This window comes from Apus apus, chromosome Z (assembly GCF_020740795.1).
Source record: "Apus apus isolate bApuApu2 chromosome Z, bApuApu2.pri.cur, whole genome shotgun sequence".
Classification (NCBI taxonomy): Eukaryota; Metazoa; Chordata; class Aves; order Apodiformes; family Apodidae; genus Apus; species Apus apus.
Genome location: NC_067312.1, coordinates 22,729,684 through 22,755,257, shown reverse-complemented (window position 1 = coordinate 22,755,257; position 25,574 = coordinate 22,729,684). Strand labels below are relative to the sequence as shown.

At 38.3% G+C, this 25,574-nt stretch overlaps 1 protein-coding gene across 3 annotated transcripts; it reads left to right on the top strand.

Annotated features, from left to right (window-relative positions):
- The first annotated feature begins 54 nt into the window (after window positions 1-54).
- CENPK (centromere protein K) lies at window positions 55-22,114 on the top strand. Of its 3 annotated transcripts, XM_051643445.1 has the most exons (11): window positions 235-361; window positions 886-969; window positions 2,883-2,939; window positions 6,158-6,227; window positions 10,163-10,209; window positions 11,532-11,614; window positions 11,734-11,832; window positions 12,095-12,239; window positions 17,936-18,044; window positions 18,493-18,546; window positions 21,304-21,346. In XM_051643445.1, exons 1-10 carry the CDS (start codon window positions 335-337, stop codon window positions 18,501-18,503), a joined length of 732 nt encoding a protein of 243 aa, XP_051499405.1. In that variant the 5' UTR covers window positions 235-334; the 3' UTR covers window positions 18,504-18,546; window positions 21,304-21,346. The 3 variants fall into 3 exon arrangements, with proteins under 3 accessions (XP_051499404.1, XP_051499405.1, XP_051499402.1); XM_051643444.1 differs by lacking the exons at window positions 235-361; window positions 17,936-18,044 and adding an exon at window positions 55-70 and having other exon boundaries at window positions 21,304-22,114; XM_051643442.1 differs by lacking the exon at window positions 17,936-18,044 and having other exon boundaries at window positions 21,304-22,114.
- Window positions 22,115-25,574: the final 3,460 nt, after the last annotated feature.

The following is a 25,574-nucleotide window of genomic DNA, read 5'->3' as shown; positions in this document are numbered from 1 at the left end:
AGCGCGGAGCCTGCGCAGGGGCGGCGGGACGGGACGGGACGCCGAGGAGCCGAGCCGCCGAGCCGCTATGGTGAGCGCCGCCAAGGGCCGGTGCCCGCCCCGCTGCCCGCCCCGGCCCCGGGCGGCCTCCGAGCGGAGCAGCCGTGCCCTCCCGGGGTGGGCTTTGGGCCCGCTGGGAAGGGGCGGGCCGGGCCTGCTGGGCCTGCTGGGGAGGGAGCGGTCGTGCCTGCCTGTTCCCGCCGGGAAAAGGCCGCGTTCAGCTCTAGGCTGTGAGAAGTCAGCTCCTTCTCCCCGCTTCCCTGTCGCTGCTGCAGCTCGGGGGTTCTAGGGGTTTATGCCAGCGAGGAGGGGAGCTGCCTGTGTAAGCTCTTCTGTGATGTTACTTCTGCTTTCGTTATTCTCCCTCCTAAGGTGAATGCCCGGCTTTCGGTTTTGCTGCTTTTTTTTAATTTTGATTTGCTTTATTTCTGTCAGTCTTCCTAGTGCTGCTGTTACTTTCCTCTCTCGCCTCTGAATTTCCTTCCGTACATGGTCCTTTCCTGTTTGGTACGAAGCGTTTCCCCTAAAGCTTGCGTGTCTGGTTGGCTGGCACAGAGCCTGCGGTGCACGCTTGTTCCTGTGCGTGTTTGTTACCTAATTATGCAGTTCTGAAATGAGTTAAGAAAGAATAACATGTTGAAACTGGAATGCATTGGTCACATCCAAGAAAAGTGCATGCAGTTTTCAGGTATCGTTCACAAATAAAAACCTAATACAGAAAAAAGGGAAACTGCAAGCTACAAGGAGAAACATCTGAACGTGATCAGAAGTAGCAGCTGTGATTCGGTAGCCTGTTAATGATTGCTGTAGACCTACATGGTAATTGTTGTACTTGCTTCCTAATAGGCTGAATACTTGCCAGAAATCTCCAAAGATGCCAAGCAGGAACTCTTGAATGAGTGTGAGAGTATTTGGAAGCAGATGGAAGAGGTATGCAAATCGCAAGTGATAAACTAGATTTCTCATAAATTTTCCTTAGTAGTTTTTTGCTCGTCTCTCCACCCTTCACTGCATGCTCACCACACTCTCTGAAAAGAAACCGCAGCAAAAAAAAAGGATGGGGTTGGAAAAGAAAAGATGTGCAGAAATGCTGAAGGCAGAAGTGCTGGCAGGGGTGAAGAATACCTTGTGGTGTCAGACTTTTTTACAGTGCGCTGCTGTTACGGTTTAGTGACGTAGAATGGGAGTATATGGTAAAACTAGAGAAAAAGAAAGAATTTACTTGTGTTCCACTGGTACCAGCTTACTGACACTTGAGATCCTTTTTTGTTTAGTCCTATACAAGATAGGATTTAACTGCTGTTCACAAGTCCATTGGATATTGAAGGAGAAAAAGCGACAAAGGGAGGAGAAAGAGGCTTAGAAGGATGATGATTTTAGCGTACACTCATGCAAACTGACAGTTATCTTCTCAAGAATAAAGCTTACCTTTCTCAGTACATGGTTCAATATGTTAATAATAAATATAAACAGTTACTTTTATATACAGGAACCCCAGGAAAGGTAACCTTTTAACAGTTTTGAAGGTATGCTATGCATCCTGTAAGATTCTGCTAAGTCTGATGAGAAGTCATTATATTTTGAGGGTCTCAATTGCTTCACTCGATTTTATGTGGTATTTATATGCTATTTGCTCGAGTTCGGAGTTGTAGATTCAAGGGATTAAAAGTATCAGAAATTGATAGGAGTTAAAGTATAGGCAACTGCAATAATTTTACAAACTTACATTTTAGAAGACTAATAATTTCATTTGTTATTACATGTAGACTTAAAAGTGACAGGGAATCCTCTGTCTAGGTTTCTGAAGTACTGTAGTAAGTTATCAAGAGAAGTTCTGTTTGAAGCCACTTCAAGAGGATGTGAACTTTTAAATTTTCAGATTAGAAGGGAAGCCAGACTGTTAATAACTTTGAATGTCTTTGAAAATATTTGATATCTTGTTACTCATTTCCAGCATCCCCAAATCCATACAGGAAGTGCTAATGTGCATTATTTTCAGAAGTTTATAAAAACAGTAGGATTTCTATTACTTTGTGATTGTTGCATCCTGGTTGCATGCATGTTTCAGCAAAAATTTTAAACAGCTAATAGTAATTTAATTAGCCCATAGGTTATATGGTTTAAGATGTAATTTTACAATTATTTTGTGTCAGCATTAGCAGTTTTTATTGGAAAAATCCTATATTGTGTTTTGATTCTAAAACATTAACAGCAAGGTTTCCAAAGTACTGCTTAGCAGAAGTCAGTTTACTTCCCTGTCATAAGGCAGGTTAAATTGCTGACAGTTCCAAAACAGAGTTTAGTAGGTGTCTCCTGCTGCAGTCTGGCCTATCTGTGGTGGCCTGAGCTTTAGACTTGATATGCATCCCACTGCAGTCATGGCAGCTAGTGCAATCCACTTCTAAAAATTGGATCATTTCTTAAGTGTACAGTACATTGCCCTTTTAGAAAGCCAGCATAGTAGCAGCAAATGTGTTAACTTCTCCACAGCTTCACCCGTGGCTCTCTTACCAGTTTCTCATGTTCATCTGTTCAGTGTCTTTCTCAGCATCAACTTTTCCCTCACAACTTGCCTTTTTCCTCGAAGCATCCATCTTTTGTTAGGTACTACTTTTTTACTTTTCAATTAATTGAATTTTTACTTTTTATTTACTGTGGTATGATTTAAAAATATTTATGAATTTGTTGTTCTGGGTCAGGCTCTGAGGGATGTGGTAGGAACCAAGTAAAAACTTCTTGTTTCTGTATTAAATGACTTCTGTTGGAATTTGTAAGTGTTGTGTTTTATTCTTAAAACAGGGATGAATAAGTATATGTTTTGTTTTGTTTGTTTTTCTGCCAAGTGTCAGAGCAAGTTACAACTTCTAGGAACAGAAACGCTGTTAAAGTCAGAGGCTAAGGTAAGGGAATATTTTTTTTACACTCTAAAGAGAAGGTTTTCTGTAAAGACATGGTGTGTTTCCAAAAGAAGGAAACTACATTTTCTTACTCTCTAAAGCTGGCAGTTTTGTGAACTTTGAAGCTGTATTCTGGAGTATGTGTCTAGCAAATACTGCAAAGTTGCATTCACATATAGCAGACAGGTTACGTGCAGTCCTGCCACACAACTGTTAGTGCAGAACAAGCAGCGAAAGGGAGGGCTGTGTAACTTTATTACCATTTGGATTATTTCCTAGTCAGTGTATATGTAATTTGTGAAACTATGTATGGTCTGCTGGAGGGCAGGAAGATGCTGCAGAGGGACCTGGACAGGCTGGGTCAATGGGCTGAGGCCAATGACATGAAATTTAACAAAACCAAGTGCAGGGTCCTGCACTTTGGCCACAATAACCCCAGACAGCACTACAGACTGGGGGAAGAGTGGCTGGAGAGCAGCCCAGCAGAGAGGAACCTGGGAGTACTGGTTGACAACTGGTTGAACGTGAGCCAGCAGTGTGCCCAGGTGGCCTGGAAGGCCAATGGCATCCTGGCTTGTATCAGGAATAGTGTGGCCAGCAGGGGTAGGAATGTAATTCTTCCCCTGTACACAGCACTGGTGAGGCCTCACCTCCAGTACTGTGTGCAGTTCTGGGCCCCTCACTTCAAGAAGGATATTGAGGTGCTGGAGCAGGTCCAGAGGAGAGCAACAAGGCTGGAGAAAGGAGTAGAGGGAAAGTCTTATAGGGATAGGCTGAGGGAGCTGGGGTTGTTTAGCCTGGAAGAGACTCATGGGGGACCTTATCACTCTTCAACTACCTGAAGGGAGGTTGTTGTCAGGTGGAGGTCAGGCTCTTCTCCCTGGCAACTAGTGACAGGACAAGGGAGCATGGCCTGGAGCTGCTCCAGGGGAGGTTTAGGCTGGATATTAGGAAGCACTGCCTCAAGGAGAGGGTGATCAGACATTGGAATGGACTGCCCAGGGGAAGTGGTGGAGTCACCATCCCTGAAGGTTGTTAAGTAAAGACTAGATGTGGCACTTAGTGTCATGGTCTAGCCAATGCAGTGGTGCTAGGTCACAAGTTGGACTTGATTATCTCCAAGGTCTTTTTCAGCCTCAATAATTCTGTGATTCTGTGATTTGTGGTTATCATTAGGAAACCCATGTACTTGAGTTGGAAATTAGCGGAAATTAACTTAAGAGTTAACTTCATGATGGCAAATAGAGGACAGGGAAAGATCATGCTGTATCCTTTGTCTGCAACTTTCATGGGATCTTACTGCAGCCATTACATAGGCAGTTGTATTGACACAAAACTCCAGCTCTGTTAGTCTGACCTCTCTACCTGGAAAAATTACAAACCAAACTTTACTGGAATTGCACAACAAAAATTCAAAATCTCTAGAGTGGATAGGACAAAGAAAAAGACAAGAAAGTGAGGAGAAAGCAGAAATACGGAGAATAGCAAGTGATAGGATGGTTATCACCATGGTCCAGCGACGTCATTGGGAAGGCAAGCACTGTATTTGATAGTGTCACAGATTTTTAGTTACAGTTCTTGACCTCAGCCCCTCCTCCCTGTACATGTGTGAAGTGTCTCCGAGGTGGTCTTCGTCGGAGGGCGGGGGAGGTCGGTCTCACACGGTGACTTCCTCTCCACAAGTCTTCCTCAAACCTCGGGCTGCAGGCATTCAGCTTAGAAGGGAGAGAGCTGTGTACAGAGCTGTGTCCTTGCCTTGCGATTTCAGCACCTTCTGGCTAATTTCCATGTAAAAGCCGTTGTTTGGCGCCAAGGTTAATTTCCATTTCTAATGCCGCAAGCTTCCGTTTCAACAAGGTTGAGACCTCTTGATGCCACAAGATTAGCGTCTCACAGATGTCATGCATTACTGTATAGGGCATGAGAGAGGGACACCACTGTGCATACTTGTGGTATTTGTCAACTGAAAAGGCAGTCCTTGATTTAAGGTTGTCTAATCGTATAGTCCCATGGTTGTTGTTTTTTTTTGTCCAGTTACTTGGTTATCCAGAATGCTTCTTACATCCTTTTTTATCAAGTTAAAAGCAACAAAGAATGACCTAATGGTATTGTCAAGAGTAGTGCACTGTTATGAGTAGTGCTCTGCTGTGAAACAGATGACACCACCTTATCTAGAAAGTAAGAAATGGTGATTATTTCTTTAGGTTTTGGGGTTTTTTTAAATTTTAAAAGGTTGTCTATTAAAGATGGACCATAGAAAGTTATTTTGAGTATTGAAAAGCTAAGCCTAAATTGTCAGCTCTTTATATTTTATTATAAGAACTTGGCTGATAATTTGTAGCCTATTTTCCTCTTTTTATTTGATGTAAAGCCAAATGCAATCTACAGTGCTACTTACACAATGTTTGACCATGTCAGCAGTACCTTTTGTATTTAAATGTATGGTTAATTTTTTCCAATTTCCTTGTATCGTGAAATCTGTATGTGATTTGCAGTGTATTTGAAGAAAGATTATAGGTGTAGTCCTAAGTTTCAGGAAGTGGAATAGTAATAGTTAATATACTATTTTTCCAGAACATGGTAAGATATTTTAAAAAACATATTTTTTAAAAAACATGTGGTTGTTTAGTTTTGGATTTATTTAAAAAAATTCCTGACCTTTTTTTTTTTTTTTCTTCTTATTGCTCCTATATTTTCAGTGATCACAGTGATCTAGAGTGCTGGCTTTAAATAATTTTTTTTTGAGTCCACAGTTGTGGTTGTGATAGAAGCTTTGAATCCTGTGATTTTGGATGCCAGTCTTCTGTTTAGTCATCAGACACCTCAAGTACAGTTAATAGTAAATTTACATTTACAGTACATTTAATAGTAAATGTGTACCAACCATGCATCTAAGGAAGGGTGGGGTTGTGAAGTATTGTCATTGCTTGTAGTGGCTTGTCTTCAGTCATGGTTATTGTCTAATGTTACAGAGGAAATTAGGGGGGAAATTCCAACTATGACTACTTCTTATTTCCCCCTTTTGAAAGAACAATAAAAATGTGTCTTGATCCCTGCAAGTGGCTTTTTAAATCTTTCGAAGGAGTAAGTGGTCTATTGTAATAGATGCTCTTTTGTTTTCTGCTGTATAAGCTTAATCATTGAATTTCTATCTTGTTCTATGTCATTTTCGTCTAATGTAATTCAACACACTTTGGGATGCTTCTTTTCTTGTTATGCAGCACTCCTTGTTAACGATGCAAGCAAAAGCTTTATCAGCAGAATGCAGTGAATGGCAGCAAAGTCCTGAAAGTAAGTAGCTGCTTCCATGTAAGGTACACTCAAACTTCTGTAAAGTCTCTTTTGTCTAAGCGTTTTGAACGGTAGATACAGATTTAATATCTGCTAATTGTATTTTAATAAAATAATTACTTAAAATGAATTAAAATACTTTCCACAGTAGCATGAATGTTTTCTTTCTATATTCTTTTTGCACTTCAGTTTTAGGTGAACTTTGAATTCTAACTTACTATAACTTAAATGTAATTTACTATAACTTAATCTTATGTTTCTGGACAAATAAATGCATGACTCATATTACCATTCATCAGTCAGTTAAATGAAAAAATAACTGTTAGCAGATCTCCTGACAACAAAATAACAAAGTTTATTATGCTGTTACCCTCCCTCAGTTTTCTCCTTTCTGTAATTTTCTTCTACATCTTTCATTTGTATTTCCTTTTTAGGACAGAACTACTTGGGCAAAGAATTTTGTCTTTTCAGGAGCTGATATTTTTTATCTTTGCAAGTATTGCTAATAAACTAACAATAATTTACCCTGACATGTTTCTAACGATACTGCCTTTGTTTTTTATTAATACATCACAAAAAACTGTATTATGATGTATTAGCCAAAACTTCAAAGTAAACCATCAGCAGTAAGTCCATTACACTATAATACAATGTCGAGCTTGGATTTAACAGAAGTGAGAGATTTTTGGTTAAGAAAAAATGGTAAAAGACACTAGTTTTATTTAAACAACACAGGAATCCAGATCACTTATTGTCCCTGAGAAGCAGAGACCAGTGAGACAAGGGGTAGCTCTAATGTTTGTCAGGCATTCATCAGTCAAAAGGTATAAACTCCTTGGTTCTTCAAAATTAATTTTTTTTTTTAGTAAGCCTTAATGCTGAATGACTTCACTCTATTGCAAGGCTGATGTGGCTGGACATTGAAAATAAAACCATTCAGAATGTAAGGGTGACTAAATTCAGAGGTCCCGTTTAGAGACTCCTAAAACAGTGCATGCTATACTATCCTTAGTATTCTGGTAGCACTCACTAGTATGTCTCCTGTCTAGGAACTTTTAGCACCTTTCAATCTTGTAAAACTTACTAGTTAATCTTTAAATGGACACTTGGACTAAATTTAATGTTTTTATGCCAGAAAAGGTTTGTTATTGTTAGTTTTTACTAAAAAGTAGGAATGTGTTTTAGACAGCAAATAGTTATTTCCAATGTTTTGTCATTTGGCCAAATTGAAATGCATTTTCAAATTAACATTAGAGTCCCTTCTGCTTTTTCAAAGTTCATGTACTTGCTGCATATCGTGATCAAATAATAGGAGCTCGGAAATAGAAGTTTTCTTTCTCATAAATAGAAATAGTTACTCTATTAGAATAGATTTGTAGTTCATATGCTTTTAAACCTTTCTCTAGGAATGGCCAGCCTCAAGTGCTTTCTTTGCAGAATGTAGACCAAAAGCATGACATGGAATTAATTTGGGAAATACTGTTTCTTGGCTGCCACTCATGAATAAACTGCTGGCTTAAAGCAAATTAATTGAAAGCGCTTGAAGTTTTTATCTGGGTAAAATACCTGGAGATGTTAGGTTTCCTTACTAAAATATGTAATTACTTGAAGCTATTTGGGTAAAAATATTATTGTGGCTTGACCTGTTTTTATTGGCTGGCTGGCTGACTTGCTTTGCTCAACCGTTCTTCCCACGTGATAAGATTTATTATTAGAAATTTTAATTTTGTACTAGATAAATGATCTATGTATATTATAATGAAAATCATATTTTGCAGCCAGAACTTTGTCTTTTTGGCTGCCTTTCTGAGGGAAGAAAAAAGTTGCTGCTAAGAATTGGAATAGAGTTATAGTGCTTCTCTGTCTGTCTTGCTGTCTTTGTATCTGCTGTTTGTTTTGAAGGAGAGATTGCTTAATTGGAAATATTGTCTGAATTTATCTAAATAGGAATAGCACAAATACTAACTTTACAATTTACTAATAGAGCATGGATGTTAGGTTGTCTTGTTACTTTAGCTTCAGCTTTTAGTAATGGCCAGTTCATTTCTTGTAAATGAAAGCCTGTCAGCATTCCAGTTGTAAACCTTATTTTCAGAGGTTATAACTTGGCAGTTCTACATTTCTTTGGGCACAATATTGGCAAACATACTTGAATCCGCAATGCAAATTTTATTTTTCTAAAGCTTCTACTTTAGTCTCTTGTTCTTTCTCAATTTCTAGTACTATTATTGTAGCTCTAGAGCTGCTAAATCAGCTGAATTAAAACTTTTTAACAAGCATTTGGCTCATAAACATAGAATTTAACTTTTACCTTTGCAAAATAAGGAAGAGGAAGCAACGATATTTTAAACCATATAAAACAGTTGTGGTCTCTGAATAATTTCTGTTTTTCTTTGCAAAATATCAGTATTCAGCCAAATTCCTCCTATTTTAATGGGACTTTCTGTATAAACACATGCATAGTAGTTGCTTTTACATTCCTAGCATCTGGTAGTATTTTGCTTAGTAATTGTACTGTGTGTTGTTAGGCAATTCTATTTGACATTTAATTTTTGCAAGCATAGTGATTCATAACTGAAAAAGCTTTAACTGATGGTAGATAGAGCAACCTGTGTTCTTTACGGGAGCAGCTGCCATAAATGTGTTGTCCCAGTATGTTAAACCTATACTGTTCCTTCACTAAATTAAGGTTAGTGATTTCTTTCCTAGGAAGATGTGGCTTCTATTCCAATAGCTACACAAGATAAATATTGAATGGGAAGGACATGCTTGGTATAAGGTATCTAAAAATTAAAGTGTTAGAAACCAAGTGTAGAAATGGATAATTCCAGGTAGTGAGGGCTGAAGATAGTCATAGGGGGAGATGTGGGGGGAAAGAGTTGTAAGGATTTCTCTAGATGTGCCAGTGAATGTGAATAAAAGCACACTAATTAATTTTGTCATGTTTGTCGGACATTTATGTAATTAAAGAAATCTTGTTCTAATAGTAGCACTGGCTCTTAAACATAAGCTTAATTTGGGAGTGCTTTACTCAACTTTTGTGTCAATTTCAAGACAGTAATACTCCAAGTAAAAGGGGATTTACTGTGAAATACAATTTAATGCATTTTGAACGCCATAGTTTCACTGATTTTCATCTCAGAACAAAAACTGCTTTTAAAACTACTAATCCTAAGGCTTCTCAGAACGTGTGGAGATAAAAACTATAAAATTACCCAAAAAAGTACTTTTATAAACTTATTAAATCAACTTTATTGTGTTTAGGAGATATAATGCTTTTCTGAGACAACAGTTCACCTTTATATTCAGAAAATCCATAAGCTGTGAATTACTGTGTTTTGCAGGAGCATGCTGGGGAAACATTCCCCTGGCCTTGAATAGTACTGTACTTTTATTTGAGTATTGCTGTTGCTCAGGGCTACAGTTAGGATATTTGCTTTGCTGGGCCTTTTATCTCCCTACATTGTAGCTGTTCTTTAAAATGGTAAGGATGGTGACATGCTTTTGGAGTTCCTTAAGTCTGATAGGTTTTTAAATCCTGATCAAGCATTTGGGTGGCTGTTTAACAAGGAATTGGAAGAATTTGATTGCTCATATTGGTAATGTTGATGGAGTGCCTCCCACTGAAAAAATCAGGCTTGCTTATCTTGAAGTATGGCTGTACATCATATTTCGGTATCATGAACCTGAGCTAAATCATGTATAAAAAATAACGCACAAGCGTTAACACCATGCCTTTTTTTTGTTTAATTTAACTTGCTGAAAAGTGACAGTGGAGTTAGCCCAGCAGGACATTAAAATGTGGTTAAACTGCTGCTGAAAGTCAGTTGGTTTTTTTAGAGGCTACACAATTTTCTGTCTAGCCGGGCTGCTTTATGGTATAAGGAAGTGCATATCATCCAGTGAAAAAAAACCCTATTCATCTTATCTTTCAGTAACTTCTGCCAATCCAGAGGTACTGCTAGCATTAGGAATGGAAGAGGTAAGTCTTCTTATTTAAGAGATAATAAAATATTATTTAAAAAAAAAAGGATATACAATTTCTGCATTTTTCTGTTGCTACTTCTGTGGCGGGCTCCTGCTAAGATGGTATGTATGTTTCTTCAAGCATTCTTGTTCTAGTATTTTTCCCCTATATTATAACTACTAAAATTTCCTAGTTGTAATGAATTGTCTTTTAAGCAGAAGGTTTTATGTATTGAATTTCATACTTGATCTAAAATAATCTAACGTTATGTGTAATGTGGGAAATTCAGTATTCCCAGATCTAGAGGTCTGTGACAATAATTTGCAAACATTTTGTGGAGTTCTTTCAGCCTTGTAAGAATGGTAGCATTACACTACATGTATGCAAGATGACCTGAGAATATTCCTGTGCACATGGTTTCAAAAAATCTGCAAGTTTTTGGGTTTCTTCTTCCCAGCAGCTTTCCTGCCTTTACTATCACTCACAACAGAAAGGTCAACTGCTGTTGTCAGTAGTAACTGTTAAGTTGGTTACCCATTCATATTTTACTGTATTGCTATGGCGTGTTTGATCTGATAGTCTATTTTTGGCCTGTTTTGTTGAGGACTCAGATTTTTTTTTCCAATATTGCATATATAGAGCACAGTTGCTTCTGTAGAATATTTTCACCATTTTTATTTCTTTGAGCTAAATATAAAATTTCTCGTAGGACACAAAACAAATCCTAATCATAGTTTATATTAAAAACACTGTAAATATTTGAAATACTATTTTGTAGAACCTAATACAGTAATGAAAGACCCAGTCCACTTTGAGTCCACTGTTCCCTATCTTCAGCAGCACATATGAATTCTGACTGCAGTAGTTTTATTTCTCCGTCTCCCAGATCTATCCATATCACTAAGGACCATTTAATTTGTGAATGCAATTGGTCTGTTTTTGCAGCGTCTTTGTTTTCTGAGTGGTATACATTTTATGTTGGTGCAATTGGCACCGATGCAGTCCTCCAAACAGCTTCACCGATTTAGACAACGCAGTGCTGGTGCTATAGATGTTTTCTGTTTGGTTATTCATCAGGTGAACTGTTCGTGTGTGTGTTCCATAAACTATTTCAGGTAAAAATAACTACAGTGTCCACACACCAATTAGCAACTGGTGACAGTAACATTTTAAATGGCTCCAATTGGATCTAAAAAGTGGATCACTCTAGCCACATTTCTTAAGAAAATACAGATAATTTTGACCTTCTACCAGATTAACAGATTTAACCTTACATAGAACTAATACTACAGACTGGGGTACCTGCAAACTGTGTGTTTATTTTTATTTCCTTATAGTTGCAGAAAGTAAAGAATAATCTTGAAATGATGCTGTCCACAGCTCAGTTAAAGAATAAACGTCTGGAAGAAGATCTGAAACGGTAATACAGTAATTTGGACTTATGAATGCTGTAAGCTTTTTTAGCACACATAGGGTTTTTTTTACTGTCCAAGAAATCTACTTATCTGTTGTGCTATTTCTTATGTGCATGTTTTAAAGAGAGCAGCAGTGGTATGATGAACAGCAGAAGATGCTAAATACTCTTAATGGAATTGAAGAAGAGACAAAAACTCAAGCTAAAGAACTTTCCAAAACAAGGTATTTCTACAGTGTTGAGGTTTTGTATTGGATAATTTAAATATCAGCAAGAGCAAGTGACCAAACAAACTCTTAGAACATACTCCTTGTTTTGTTAAATAGATTGAATAATAACTCTGCAATCCATCTTTGAAACATGGAAAACATTGCTTCTATCTGCTTATATACTGTGACTCAAGATGCTGAACTTGTAACAGTAGTAAACAAGGACAATTTTTACTTAAGAACTTTATTGACTGTAATATTGCTATATTTTTATTAGTTTCAATGGTAGGCTATTATATGAAGTGCAAACTCAAGCACTGAAATTGAAGATGTATAAGGAAGACATTTTGAATGCTCTGGGTGACTTCCTATCACAACACTTCCCCCTTCCAGAGAAAGGCAGAAATGCTAAAAACAGTAAGGTAAGATTTTCTTCACTATTTAATTTGGCATGTTCAATTTCTATTTAGTTAGATGCAATGTCTTCTTAAATTGGCTAGCAAAGAATATGCAGCTATAGTTTGAAATAAGTAAGTTCTTACAGCTCATCCTTTAGGTTTTAATTGATGTTTTTTGGGTTGGTTTATATTATCTAAGGCTGTTCCCAGCTGGATATTTTCTTTTGTAATGCATATATCCTTTACTCAGTGAGATGCATAGCACTGTATTGTATTTCTTACTGAACTGCAAGCTGTGTCAAATTTGGAAATGGTGAGGGGTCCACTCTGAGTTTTTCCATTTTCTCTTTTACTGGACTCGGCAAGTGGATTCTTATTTTCCTTGGCAAAGCAAATTTTAATTGTCTAACAATGGGTCTGGAACAATAATGACAAGTGTTTATAATTACAGTGTAGTTTGGAATGTTAACCATCAGTTTCTGTTCAGGCAAACTTGAGCCAAAGATTATCCTAAAACTTAAGGGAAAACAGGCAGTCAGGGAGTATTTTGCATAATAAATTCAAAGTCTGCAGTAAAAATACACTTCTTGCCATTATGATTTGAAAGAATAGTTACAAAAAAGGCAGGGATTTATTTTTATTTAAGACATGCATAAGAACACAGAACTAGAAAGGATTTTTTTAATCCAGTTCACTGTTATTTCAGACAACCACATAAGATAATTTCTGTAATATTCTCACTGAGCTCCATTTTAAAACTAATTATTTTTGTTACTACTGTTTCTCTTAGGTTTGCTGTAGTGTCTCAGTACTCCAGTTAGTCTGGAAGTTAGTAGACAGTTTCTAGATTTATTAATGTCTAACACAAATCCATATATTCTTACACCAGCATTGTCCTTAGAACAGGCTCTTTCTTGTGTTTATTTCTCCTGGTATGTTTAAAGTTAGCAAACTTACACCTTCTCCTTCTTTGTTTTGCTAATTGAACTAGCAAAGTTTTCTTGTTCTTCTCTTGTAAAATATTTTTTTCCAGTTCCTTAGCTTATCCTAGTAATACCCATTTTCTATATTTGCTTCTGCTTGGATTAATCTTTTTTGGAACCTGGTAAAAAACAGTATTATAAACAAAACTACTAGCTCACAGTTGCCACAGAAGCAAGTGGTTACACTCTTGTCTTATTATTCCTGTTATTTTTCACTGAACTCTGAGCTTTTAATTTAAAAAAAAGTTCGTTTTGCATAGAAGTACATACTTTACCCATAAAAATATCAAATGGAGCCTTCAAGATGTGATGTCCATTTTCAAAGTTTTATTCAACCATCTTAAAATGTCCTATTCTGTCTGAGCTCTTCTGCATCTCAGTGGCTTCCAGTTTACTGCTGTTACTAAATACAATACATTTTGTTCCAACACCAAGAAACTAAAGCTTCAGGGATTTAATTAATAGTCATCTTTGTTTCATATTTCTTGATTTCAACCTGATACATTATCTCCCTTGTTGCTGTTTCATACTTATCTTACAATTGTTCTAGGACATGGCTCTTCAAACACTAATGACTTTCTCAGATGCATTTTAAGCTATAATCCATTACTTGTGTGTGTATATATATATATATATAAATTATTTCCTTAAAAATACATTCTAACACCATGATCAAGGTAGTGCCAATGTCAAAGCTGAACAAGTTGCTCCTGGTCATACCATCTGTGTTTTAAATGTAAGAAAGAGTAAATTCATGTGTGTATTTTGGATTTCTGAGGAAGATTTTATGTAAAAACCCTGCCCTGCAGCAAAATCAACTGTCTCACTTTTTTCAGCCTCAGTTGTATTGACTGTCAGAAATTCTTATTAGTTACCCTGCCTTCATCTCTCCTTCATGCAATTTTTCTTAATAAAATAAAAAATCACACAAGATGTTTGGGATTAATCAATCCCTTCTCTGATCACAGAAGCTCACCTTCTGCCTTTTTACTTTATTTTACTTAAATGTAAAATTTATTTTGATAAATTTCCAAGTAGGTCTTTTTTTGTCTCAGTTTGAATTTTATCTGTGCATTTCCTGAACTCTTAAACACAGTTCATTTTCTGACAAGTCTTTCTTTTCTACCCCTCATGAAGTCATAGCTTCTTCTGTATCTTTTTACTCAGGTGGATCTCATTGGCTTAACTGCAGGTCCCCCATGATCTGTATCTAAGTGATTAACTGTGATGGCAGGAGAGAGTGCCATTTTCACCTATTCAGTTTTCTTTATTGTGTCAGAAGTACAAATTGAGGGAATTAGCAATGAATCATAGAATGCCAGGTTGGAAGGGACTTCAAGGATCATCTGGTCCAACCTTTCCACGTACTACTATAGTTTATATGAGGTGGCTCAGCACCCTGTCAGGCTGAAACTTAAAACTGTGCAACGTGGGGGAATCTACCCTTTCCCTTGAGAGACTATTCCAAGGTTTGACTGTCCTCATGGTGGAACAGTTACCTCTTGTGTCCAATCAGAATCTCCCTAGGAGCAACTTGTGTCCATTACTCCTTGTCTTTTCCTTGTGACTCCTTGTAAATAGGGAGTCTCCATCTTCTTGGTAGCTACCCTTTAAGTACTGGAACATGGTAATGAAGTCTCCCCAAAACCTTCTCTTCTCAACGCTGAACAAACCCAGTTTTCTCAGCTTCTCCTCGTAGGGCACGTCCTCCAGTCCTCTGATCATCCTCCTGGCCCTTCTCTGGACCTTCTTGAGCCTGTCCCATCCTTTTTGTAGAGCAGGAACCAAAACTGAACACAGTATTTCAGGCGTGGTGTGACAAGCACCAAGTAGGGCAGGATGATGACTTCTGTATCTCTACTGGTGATGCCCTTGTTGATGCAGCCCAGCAACCTGTTGGCTTTCTTTGCTGCTGCAGCACACTGCTCAGTCATGTTGAGCCTGTTATCCACCAAGACCCCCAGGTCCCTTTCCACAGGGCTGCTCTCCAGCTGGGTGGATCCCAGTCTGAACTGTACTCCTGAGTTATGTGTTTCTAGGTGCAAGACCTTCCAATTCTCTCTGTTGAACTTCATAAGGTTCCTACTAGCCCACTCCTCCAGCCTATCCAGGTCATCCTGTGGAGGGTGGCTCTCCCTTCTGAAGTGTCAACCTCTCCACTCATCTTGGTGTTGTCAGCAAACTTTATCAGGGTGCTCTTGATCCCAACATTCAGGTCAGTCATGGAGATGTTAAACAACATTGGGCCCAATATTGATCCCTGGGGGACCCCACTTGTGACTGGTTGCCAGTTTGAGGAGGAACTATTTACTGTCACCCTCTGGGTATGGTCTGTCAGCCAGTTCCCCACCCACTGCATGTCACTTGTCAAGGCCATAACAAGTTAGCTTCTCCAGGAGGAGGCTGTGGGGGACTGTGTCAAAAGCCTTGGAAAAGTCCAGGCAGATGATGTCTACCACAATGAAATTTGGTGCTACATTGATTTGGGGAAACATGTTATTCTCATTTAATATCAGCTTGGTTCAGTGCTCTTAGAGGCACCAAACTCTTAACTCTGTACATCAATGATTTGCTTCAGAAGCTTCTTGTGTCCTCAGTGGTTCTGTGTGAGGGCAGAAGTGTGGGACTGACATCTAGGGCATGACTCCAAAGTAGTATGGAGTGCTCCAAGCCTCGATGTTTTGGTTCCACTCTCCTTTTGCCAAGCAGCTGCATCTGGGATTGGGAATGGGAGGGAGGACTTGAATCACAACAAGCCCAGGTTATCTTCTGCAGCCATGGTCCAACACCTTAGCTTAGGTAGTGACTGAGGTAAGAATTATCTTGCCTTTAAATCTCTTATGAAATAAATACTTTTTTCAAGTTAAGAAATACAATAATTCCTATGTTGAGGAATACTCTTTATGCCAGTCTATCTCATGGAAGGGAGAAAAAGGGGTCTTTCAGGTTAAATAAATAAATGCTGATCAGCCTTCTTAAAAGTGACTTTCTAAGCATTGAATACTATTTTTATATTGGTGATATTTTAAAATATGTAATGTTACAAAAGAATATATGCAAGGTATTTTATAAAACTACCAAAACAAGTTTGCAAATTCTGGGACAGTACAAACTTCTTCACACTAATATCTTTAGGATTTTTTCCTTTTGTGTCAGTATTAATAATTATTGAAGTCATAATCTAATTTCAACTTTGTAACTTAGATAGGTGGTCAGTATTCACATTTCAAAGTAGTATTTTTGGCCAGGGCAGTATCTACATGATTGCTTCTAGGAAGCTTTTGCAGCTTCTTAGGTTCTTTTTCTTCAGACTAGTAGCAAGATAAAGGCACAAAGATGGGCATTATTGAGCCCTAGCTCCTCAGTTTGGAAGAGTTCCATGAAGCAGGCAGTGTTCTACCCCTTGGGGCTTTCTGAAGGTGAGAAGAACTGTGGCTGAAAAAACTGAGCCAGAGCTTGCCTTTGAAATTTTTTTCTTTATTATTTGTACTCTTCTTCTGTTCTCCACTTCTGAAGTGGAGCTTGAATAAGGTGCTGTACATCTGTTAAAATCTTAGGACTGAAGTTGACAGATGCAACAGCAGTGCTGCGTAAGCAGCCATCAGTGCTGTATTGTCCTCCTGTATTTTGTTGAATGTGAATTGGAAGGGCAAAAGGGATAAAACTGAAAAATAAAACGTTTGGGGTTAACTATGCAACAGCATGAGCAGTTTTATTGGCATTGTTGCCTATGGAATCCATATCAGTTTATAGGCACACTGCTGGCTTATATTCAGCTGGCTGTCAACCAACATCCCCAGGTCCTTTTCCTCAGGGCAGCTCTCCAGCCACTCTTCCCCAAGCCTGTAGCATTGCCTGGGGTTGTGACCAAAATGCAGGACCTGGCACTTGGCCTTATTTTAACCTCATGCAATTGGCCTTCGCCGTGGCCCATCGATCCAGCCTGTCCAGGTCCCTCTGCAGAGCCTTCCCACCAACTCCCACCCAATTTGGTGTCTTCTGCAAACTTACTGAGGGTGCACTCAATCCCCTCATCCAGATCATTGATAAAGATGTTGAACAAGGCTGGCCCCAAAACTGAGCCCTGAGGGACACCACTGGTGACTGGCTGCCAACTAGATTTGACCCCATTTACCACAACTCTCTGAGCAACCCAGCCAGTTTTTTACCCAGTGAAGAGTACACTTGTCTATACCATGATTCTCCAGCTTCTCCAGGAGAATGCTGAGGGAGACTGTGTCAAAGGCCTTACCAAAGTCCAAGTAGAAAACATCCACAGCCTTCCCCTCATCCAAAAGGTGGGTCACATGGTCACAGAAAGAGCAGGTTGGTCAAGCAAGACCTGCCCTTCATAAACCCGTGCTGGCTGGTCCTGATCCCCTGGCTGCCCTGCACTTTCTGTGTGAGCTCAATCCAGATGAGCCTCTCCATGATCTTTCCCAGTACCAAGGTCAGGCTGACAGGTCAGTAGTTCCCCAGATCCTCCTTCCATCCCTTCTTGTAGATGGGTGTCACATTAGCCACCCTCCAGTCATCCGAGACCTTCCCTGGTGACCAGGATTGTTGATAAATGATGGATAGAGGCTTAGTGAGCTCCCCTGCCAGCTCCCTGGGTACTCTTGGGTGAGTCCCATCTGGCCCCATAGACCTCTGAGTGTCCAGGTGCAGAAGCAGATCATTAACTACTTCCTTCAGGATTATGGGGGGGTTGTTCTGCTCTCTGTCCTTATCTTCCAGCTCAGGAGGCTGAACACCCTGGGAGAAGCTGGTCTGACTATTAAAGGCAAAGAAGGCATTAAGTATCTCAGCCTCTTCCTCATCCCTGCAATGTCCCCTGCCACATTCAGTAAGGGATGGAGATTCTCCCTAGCTTTCTTTTAATTGTTTTATTTATTTATATAATTTTACTTTTATTATTTTCATTTTCTATCCAGTCATATTCATAGAATGTTTTGCACTGTACTACACTTATAAATATGATGTACTTTTATTTAAATGTAAAACTGGGTAGATATACTATGTTCAGGTAAGATTAATCTTTTATAATAATTAATTTTGTAAAATATTACATTTGAAGTGTAATAATATTGAACTGGTATATAAATGATTTAAGTACTACCTTGTGTTTTTGTTTTTGGTTTTTTACTAAATCTAAGTAAAAGTGTTCATCTGTTGTGTTCTATGCCATCAAATAATTGTGTGACTATGTGATTATTTTTCTTTGTCGATATATTTTTGTCAAATATTTTTCCTGACAATACAGTTTTGGCTGGGGGGGTTGGTTATCTTTGCAGATTTCTTCTGAACAGCCAGATGTAGAACTGGTAACACTGCAGGAACTTTTAGAGGTAAGATTGTTTGGTTTTGTAGAGATTTGGGGGGTTTCCAATACTCAGATGTGATCATTTTATATTAATAAGATAAATAACAGTATAAAGCGTACGGTTAAGATTGTTAAGTGGAAAACAGCAAGTTTGAGAATGCTATATCAGATTTCTATTTTCATTCCTCTAAAATTAAAACCCCATTTTTTTTTTACAAGAGATGTGGCAATAATTTAGATAACTAAATCTTCAGTTTAGGGCAGAGGATAATTATCCCTAGTTTTATGAGCTATAGTGGCTCATATTAATGGAGAAAAACTTTAAGTTTACCAAACATGTAAATTGCTCTATTTCATGCTATTTTTTGTGCTGTTTTAATAAAAGTATTTCTGAAATATATAGATACAGAAGGATCAACTAATGTATAGTCTTATTTATTAACTGGATTATTGTCTTACTGAAGTAAATCAATTAACCTGATTCATACTTTTCTAACTGATTTTATAAGTATGCCAGCATTGCTTAATGTATATTTTTAATCACTATGCAGTTTATGAATTTGCATAATTTTGAAGGAGTATTAAAAAGCTTTTAATTAGCATTGTTCCTTCTTGTCTTAAATGTGGTATTTGAAGTGAAGTTTCTCACTCCTCAATCCTTACTGTTCAGGCAGTTGTCAGCATCTGCGTAAGACCTCACTGGGGGGTAAAATTTTTTTTCTAAGGGAGAATTTGATGAATAACAACTTTCTTGTATTAAGATGCTGTGATCTGGTCACCATGACATTGTTGTACTTTACTTTAAAGCCCAGACTTTAGGCTTATATAATCAAAATCATTTTACATGCTTTGACTATCTCAGCATGCCCACTCATGCCAAATTATGCAGAGCTTGCAAACAGATGATAATTTAAAATAGCCACATTCCCTATGGAATTTAAATTTTAAAGCTCTTCCAATGCTTTAAAATTGCTCTTCATTTTTTTCTGACATTTCTAATCTCCTCAAAATGTGAACACATCCAACTAATGTCTCATTTCCACTTGGAAGAACAAGAATTCAGACTTATTTTTAACTGTCTTGGCATAAAGTATCAAATTCCCTTATCTTTGTTTTATGGGATTTTTTTTGTTGTTGTTGAGCAACTTGATTCTAGCTTCAAGCATCTGTTAAATTTCAAGTGCTTCCATAGATACAGATAATAGTTTCTTAAAGAAACAAATGCAAATTTGCCTTTTATTATAATTGCAGATTTAAGATTTGCAGTTACAAAAATGTAATTAATTCACAGAATTGCAATCAGTGTATCTGTTCTTAACCATGTCTGCTGAACCTCAGTGTGTTTTGTTAAATAATGAAGGTGTACATTTCTGATAAATCAACTTTGACAAGCTATGTGTATACACTTATATTTAGGTATATCAGTAGCTATTTCATTAAATTAGTATAAGAAGTAAGCATGCAGTAAACTTTTCTCATGCAAAACCTCAGGTTTTTTATTATGCTACTTTACTTTAAAGGTTATTTTGGAATATCAGATGTCAGAAAAAACCAAGTAACAATCTGAAATAACACATTTTGAGTAAATATTCACAATTGGGGCAGACAAGTACAAAAGGCATAAACTGGAATAAATTTTCAGAATGCTCTGAAAAAGAGAGGAGTTTTTGCGGTTTTGTTTTTTTTTTAGCAGTGGGTGAAAAAATAGTAAAGTCTGGCAGTGAGGATTTTGAGTTTTTCTTTAGCAGTAAAGATGCAGCCAGAATGTTTAGTACCTGCTGAAATTAGGAAAGCTATAAAATTTAGAAGCTCTGATAGGAAGATTAAATAATCTGGGATGAGCAGAGAGAGCACCATGAGATGGGTAAGATTATTTATTCTGTAATGTCTGCAATATTCACCGTGAGCAACATGATGAAGGCATGATCATGGTCTCCAAGAACAGAAAAAGAATGTCAAAGCTTATATTTGTTTTCAGCTCCATAATTCTATATTTGGATAAGGAACAAAGGAGTTGAATTGTTGTAAGGTCCTTGTCCTGCCCAAACAAGAATTGCTATTAAGAATTTGGATAATCCATTTGCAAGATGAGCATAAATATTTTATTTGCAAATGTCGTGAAGTTAAACTAGGACTATGATGTTTAACTTTTCACCAGTGCAAACTTACTTATATCTAACACTACCTACAGAAGAACATAGAATACAAGAAAGGTAATTCTTCCAATCTAAGAAGACAAGTTTGGCTTTTTTTAGCTTATTAGTGGATGAAACTTAGAAAAAAAATTAAGGTGGACATTCTCCTCTGCTAAAATCTGAAAGAGTGAAGGACAATGATTTGTTGACAGTAGGTCATGGTTTTGAGGCAAGTGATTTCCAAAAATCTACCTTTCCCTCTTACTTAGTGCTTTTCATCTTAAATTAACAGATACTGATTTAAAGATTAATTATATAAGGGTTTATCACCTTCATGTTCAGAGTTTTTAGGCATTTACAGTTACACAATATAAAATCCACTAAGTTTTTGACAGATGGTGAAAAACTTAATCTGGAAAAAAGGAGAATTCTGATTTTAATTTTTACATTAAAAAATGAAGTTAATTGGAGGTTCTTCATTTTACTTCTATCTTGATCAGGTCTTGTGTTTCTCCTGTAGTCTTCTATTTCTTATATTGCCTACAAAAGTGTTGCATTATGATAATTTGTGTAAATTTAGTTAAAGGAGGAAAAAAAAATCTAGCTGTTCTGTTAGTTTCCTAAATCTTGTCCTTTTGGTCTTCCAGATTCTTATAAACAAGTTAATGAGCACACCACATGAACCCTACGTAGCAATCAAGGACTCATTCTGGCCACCTTATATTGAGCTGCTGCTGCGATATGGAATTGCCATGAGACATCCAGAAGATCCAAACAGAATACGCCTGGAAGCCTTTTACGTGTAGTGTGGCATACACACTTACTTTATAACAAAATGAACCAGTACTCTTCCTTGGGAGCTAAGATACACTTAGGAAAAAATTTTATAAAACAAATCAGCACCCTCTTTTTTGCTGGATGTTTTTTTTAAGCTGCTTTACTGTGATGCAAATGTAGGTAATAGACAAAGATGTTTAGCAGTCCTTTTAATTTTTAAAATGTTCTATACATTACTTTTCTCTTTTGTGTTAATGCCTTGAATTGCTTTAACTCTTCTCAGTTTCCTTTAGTATTTTATTGCTCTGCAGAGGCAAAGTTTTAAGTAACTCAGGCCTGCTGTACATTGTGGTGCAGATACTTGGAACTAACAGTGAAGCAGCATGTCAAGGATGTGCTTGGTTTTTTTTCCAGAGCCTTTGCAAACAAATGTATTTGTTTTAAGATAAACACTTAGGAAATCTGACACATCTTTCTGTAAAAAGGGCTGCAGATGTTGACTGTGCAGCTCTACAACTGTATGCTTTCTAAACAGCTCATACTGTTTTATGCTGTATTGTCCAACAGTATCTTTGCTTTGATCTAATTTATCAAGGTTTATAGTAGATCTCTGCTTTCTTGATTTTGTACAGTTTCTAAATTGTCAATTTAGTTACCTTCTGAATAAATGAGTTATCCTAACCAGCTTTTCTATAGCCCCTGTTATTGTAGTCCATGCATTGTAGTCTTGCACGTGTATAGTGACTATACCTTGCAAAATAAGCCTTTTACTAACCAGACTTGAGTTTATTGAAGTAGGATCTTCAATAATAGTTACATTATCAAGAAAATGAAGGGTTGTCTAGAATTGCTGAATGGTTTTGTTTGGAAGGGACCTTTAAGATCATCTAGTTCTGACACCCCTGCCATGGGCAGGGACACCTCCCACTAGATCAGGTTGCTCAGAGCCCAGTCCAACCAGGCCTTGAACACTTCCAGTAAAGAGCATCCACAGCTTCCCTGGGCAACCTGTTCCAGTGTCTCACCAGCCTCACACTAAAGAATTTCCTGTAATTATTTAGTCTGAATTTCCACTCTTCAAGTTTCAAACTTACCCCTTGTCCTATCACTATGTTCCCTGATAAAATTTCTCCTCAGCTTTCCTTAGGCCCCCTTCAGGTACTGGGAGGCTGCTATAAGGTCTCTCCGGAGCCTTTTCTTCTGGCTAAACACCCCCAACTCTATCAGTTCCGCACAGAAGAGGTGCTCCAGCTGTCTGATAATTTTTGTGGCCCTCCTCTGGACCTGCTCCGACAGCTCCATGTCTTGTACTGAGGGATACAGTACTGCAGGTAGGGTCTTGTCTGGGCAAAGTAGAAGGACAGGATTACCTGCCTTGACCAGATGGCCATGCTTTCTTTGGTGTAGCCCAGGATACAGTTGGCTTTCTGGGCTGAGAGGGCATATTGCCAGCTCTTGTCCAGCTTTTCATCCATCTTGTCCAGCTTCTCAGGGTTGCTCTCAATCCCTTCATCCCCTGCTGATACCAGAGGTTGCACCAATGCATGTGCAGGACCTTGCACCCTAGGGCCTTGTTGAATTTCCTGAGGTTCACGTGGGCCCACTTCTCAAGCCTGTCAAGGTCTATCTGGATAGCATCCCTTCCCTCTGGAGTATCAACTGCACTGCTTAGATTGGTGTCATCTGTAAACTTGCTGAGGGTGCCCTTGATCCCCCTGTCTGTCCCTGACAACAATGTTAATGCTCGTGCCAATACAGACTCCTGAGGGGTTCCACTTGTCACTGGTCTCCACCCATCACTGATCTGCACGCAGACATGGAGCAGTTGACCACAACTCTTTTGAGTGTGACCATCCAACCTTATCCACCTGTCCAGTCCATGTGTCTCCAGTTTAAGATAAATGGTTGTTAGATACTGATACAGTATCTAATGCTTTGTACTGGTCCAGGTAGATTATATCAGTTGCTCTTCCCTTATCGACTAACACTGTAACCCCCATTGTAGAAGGCCACCAAATTTGTCAGGCGTGATTTGCCTTTAATGAGGCCATGTTGGCTGTCACCAACCACCTCTGTTTTCCATGTGCCTTAGCATAGTTTTCCAGGAGGATCTGCTCAGTGATCTTTCCAGCACTGAGGTGAGACTGACCGGCCTGTAGTTATCCAGGTCTACCTTTTAAAAAAAATTGTTTCCCCTTTTCCAGTCTGTCATAATTGTCTGTTTTAGCCCTTCTAAATGTTAAGCAAAAAAAATAAAAATAAATCTGTGGTTTTGAGTGAATGCTGTTAATTTTATCCGTGTAACTGGTGATTAGGCATGAGTATAGACCTAGTGTGTGCTGTAGTGCATGAACAATGACTTTTTTCTTGATACTGCTTGATCAACTGCCCTCCATTATTCAGTCTCACTGTAATGTCTGACTAATCTATACACATTTACTTTACAGTATTTTCAGTTAAGTATTCAAATATCTACATTTCTTGACTTCGCTTTCTAGCACTGTCGTGTTAATTTTTTTTCTTTATTTTTAAATCCATTGCATTCTGCTGTCCTTTCACCTTATGCATGCTTTACCTGGATGCATGCTTCTGTGGTGACTTTAGTAAGCTGAAGAAAAAACTGTCAAATTCTAAGAAGCTTGTCTAGTTCTAAAAAGAAAAAAACCACAACAACCAACCCATGCTGCCTCACGCCACCCCTCCCCACCGAAGTGAACCAACCAAAACCACTGAGAGGAGATAAGATAGTCTACAAGTAAGTGCTCTAGTGAAGGTGCAATTTTTGTTATTTTTCATAATACAAAATCAAGTCTCATCCAAGTAACTTATCAGAATATATTAAGAAGAAAGCACTTTGTATAAAGCTTTATATTAAATTATGGAACTTAAAATGTGTTGTAACATTCAAGTACAATTTTTCAAAAAAAAAAACCAGCTTGTAGGATTTAGATTCATGAGTGGTTATTAAAGAAAAGTGGCAGTTAGCTGTCTCAGAATCCTGCTAATTGTTGGACCACAAGAAGATATACATAAATACTCCTTGAGACCCTCCTGGAGATGCACAGTATCTTACTGCATTCCAGAAAGCATTTCAGGTTAGGCCTAGGACACAATCAGAACCCAAAACTTCAATATAGAGCTTATTTCTTAGGCTCAGTTAAGTTACTTACTACTGCAAAAGAAAAGCTGTATAAAGAGGTAATCCATTTTCTTTCATGGTGTAAAATGGTCTTGGTGGATTGGTTTAGGGGAAATTTTGTAGAGTAGGAATGACGGTTGGACTTGGTGATTCCAAGGGTCTTTTCCAACTTGAATAGTTCTATGATTCTATGCTTCTATTAAAATGCATTATCAGTTTTTAAGGGAAACTGGTTCAGACTGAAAAAGAGCTGGCTGGTAGATGAAGCGCCTAGAAAAATCCTGGCAAGTAAATGGAAGATTAAGGCAGTAATGAAGAACAGATCTTCCTTACGAGAAAAGCCTGGAATATGATCTTCCATCAGTAGTATAAACTACTACTACTTTGGTTCCTGGAGTGTGTGGAAAATTACTTCCTGACACAGCTTGTGAGGGAGCCAACTAGGGAAGGTGCTCCACTGGACTTACTGCTTGTGAACAAAGGACTTGTGGGTGATGTGATGGTAGGAGCATAGTGCTTATAAATGACAGAGTTTCAATTCTTGGAAAAATAGAGTGGGATTGGCAAAACTGCCTCCCTGGACTTCTGAGGGCAGACTGAACTGTTCTGGAGACTGGTTGAGACAGTCCCCTGGGAGACAGTCCTGAAGGACAAAGGAGTCCAGAAAGGCTGGTGCTCTTGCAGAAGGAAATCTTAAAGGCACAGGTAACAGGCCTTGTGCTTAAAGAGGAGCCAGGGGGTAGTACGACCAGCCTGGCTGAGCAGAGAGCTTTGGTTGGAACTCAGGGAAAAAAGAGCTTTCATGGCCTTTGGAAGAAGGGCCAGGCAACTCAAGGGGACTACAAAAATGTTGTTAAGCTATACAGGGAGAAAATCAGAAGAGCCAAAGCCCCACTAGACCTTAACATGGCTACAATAAAAGTGTTTCTATACACATACAAGCAATACAAGGAGGGCTAAGGGGAAGGCCCATCGCTTGCTAGATGCAGGGGGAAAGACAGT

Bases quoted from the DNA above. Each gene is read 5' to 3' on its own strand.
- CENPK (XM_051643442.1), top strand. From the start codon at position 335: ATGCCAGCGAGGAGGGGAGCTGCCTGT. The intron at 362-885 runs GTAAGCTCTTCT...GCTTCCTAATAG, and splicing joins CGAGGAGGGGAGCTGCCTGT to GCTGAATACTTGCCAGAAAT. The intron at 11,615-11,733 runs GTAATACAGTAA...CATGTTTTAAAG, and splicing joins CTGGAAGAAGATCTGAAACG to AGAGCAGCAGTGGTATGATG.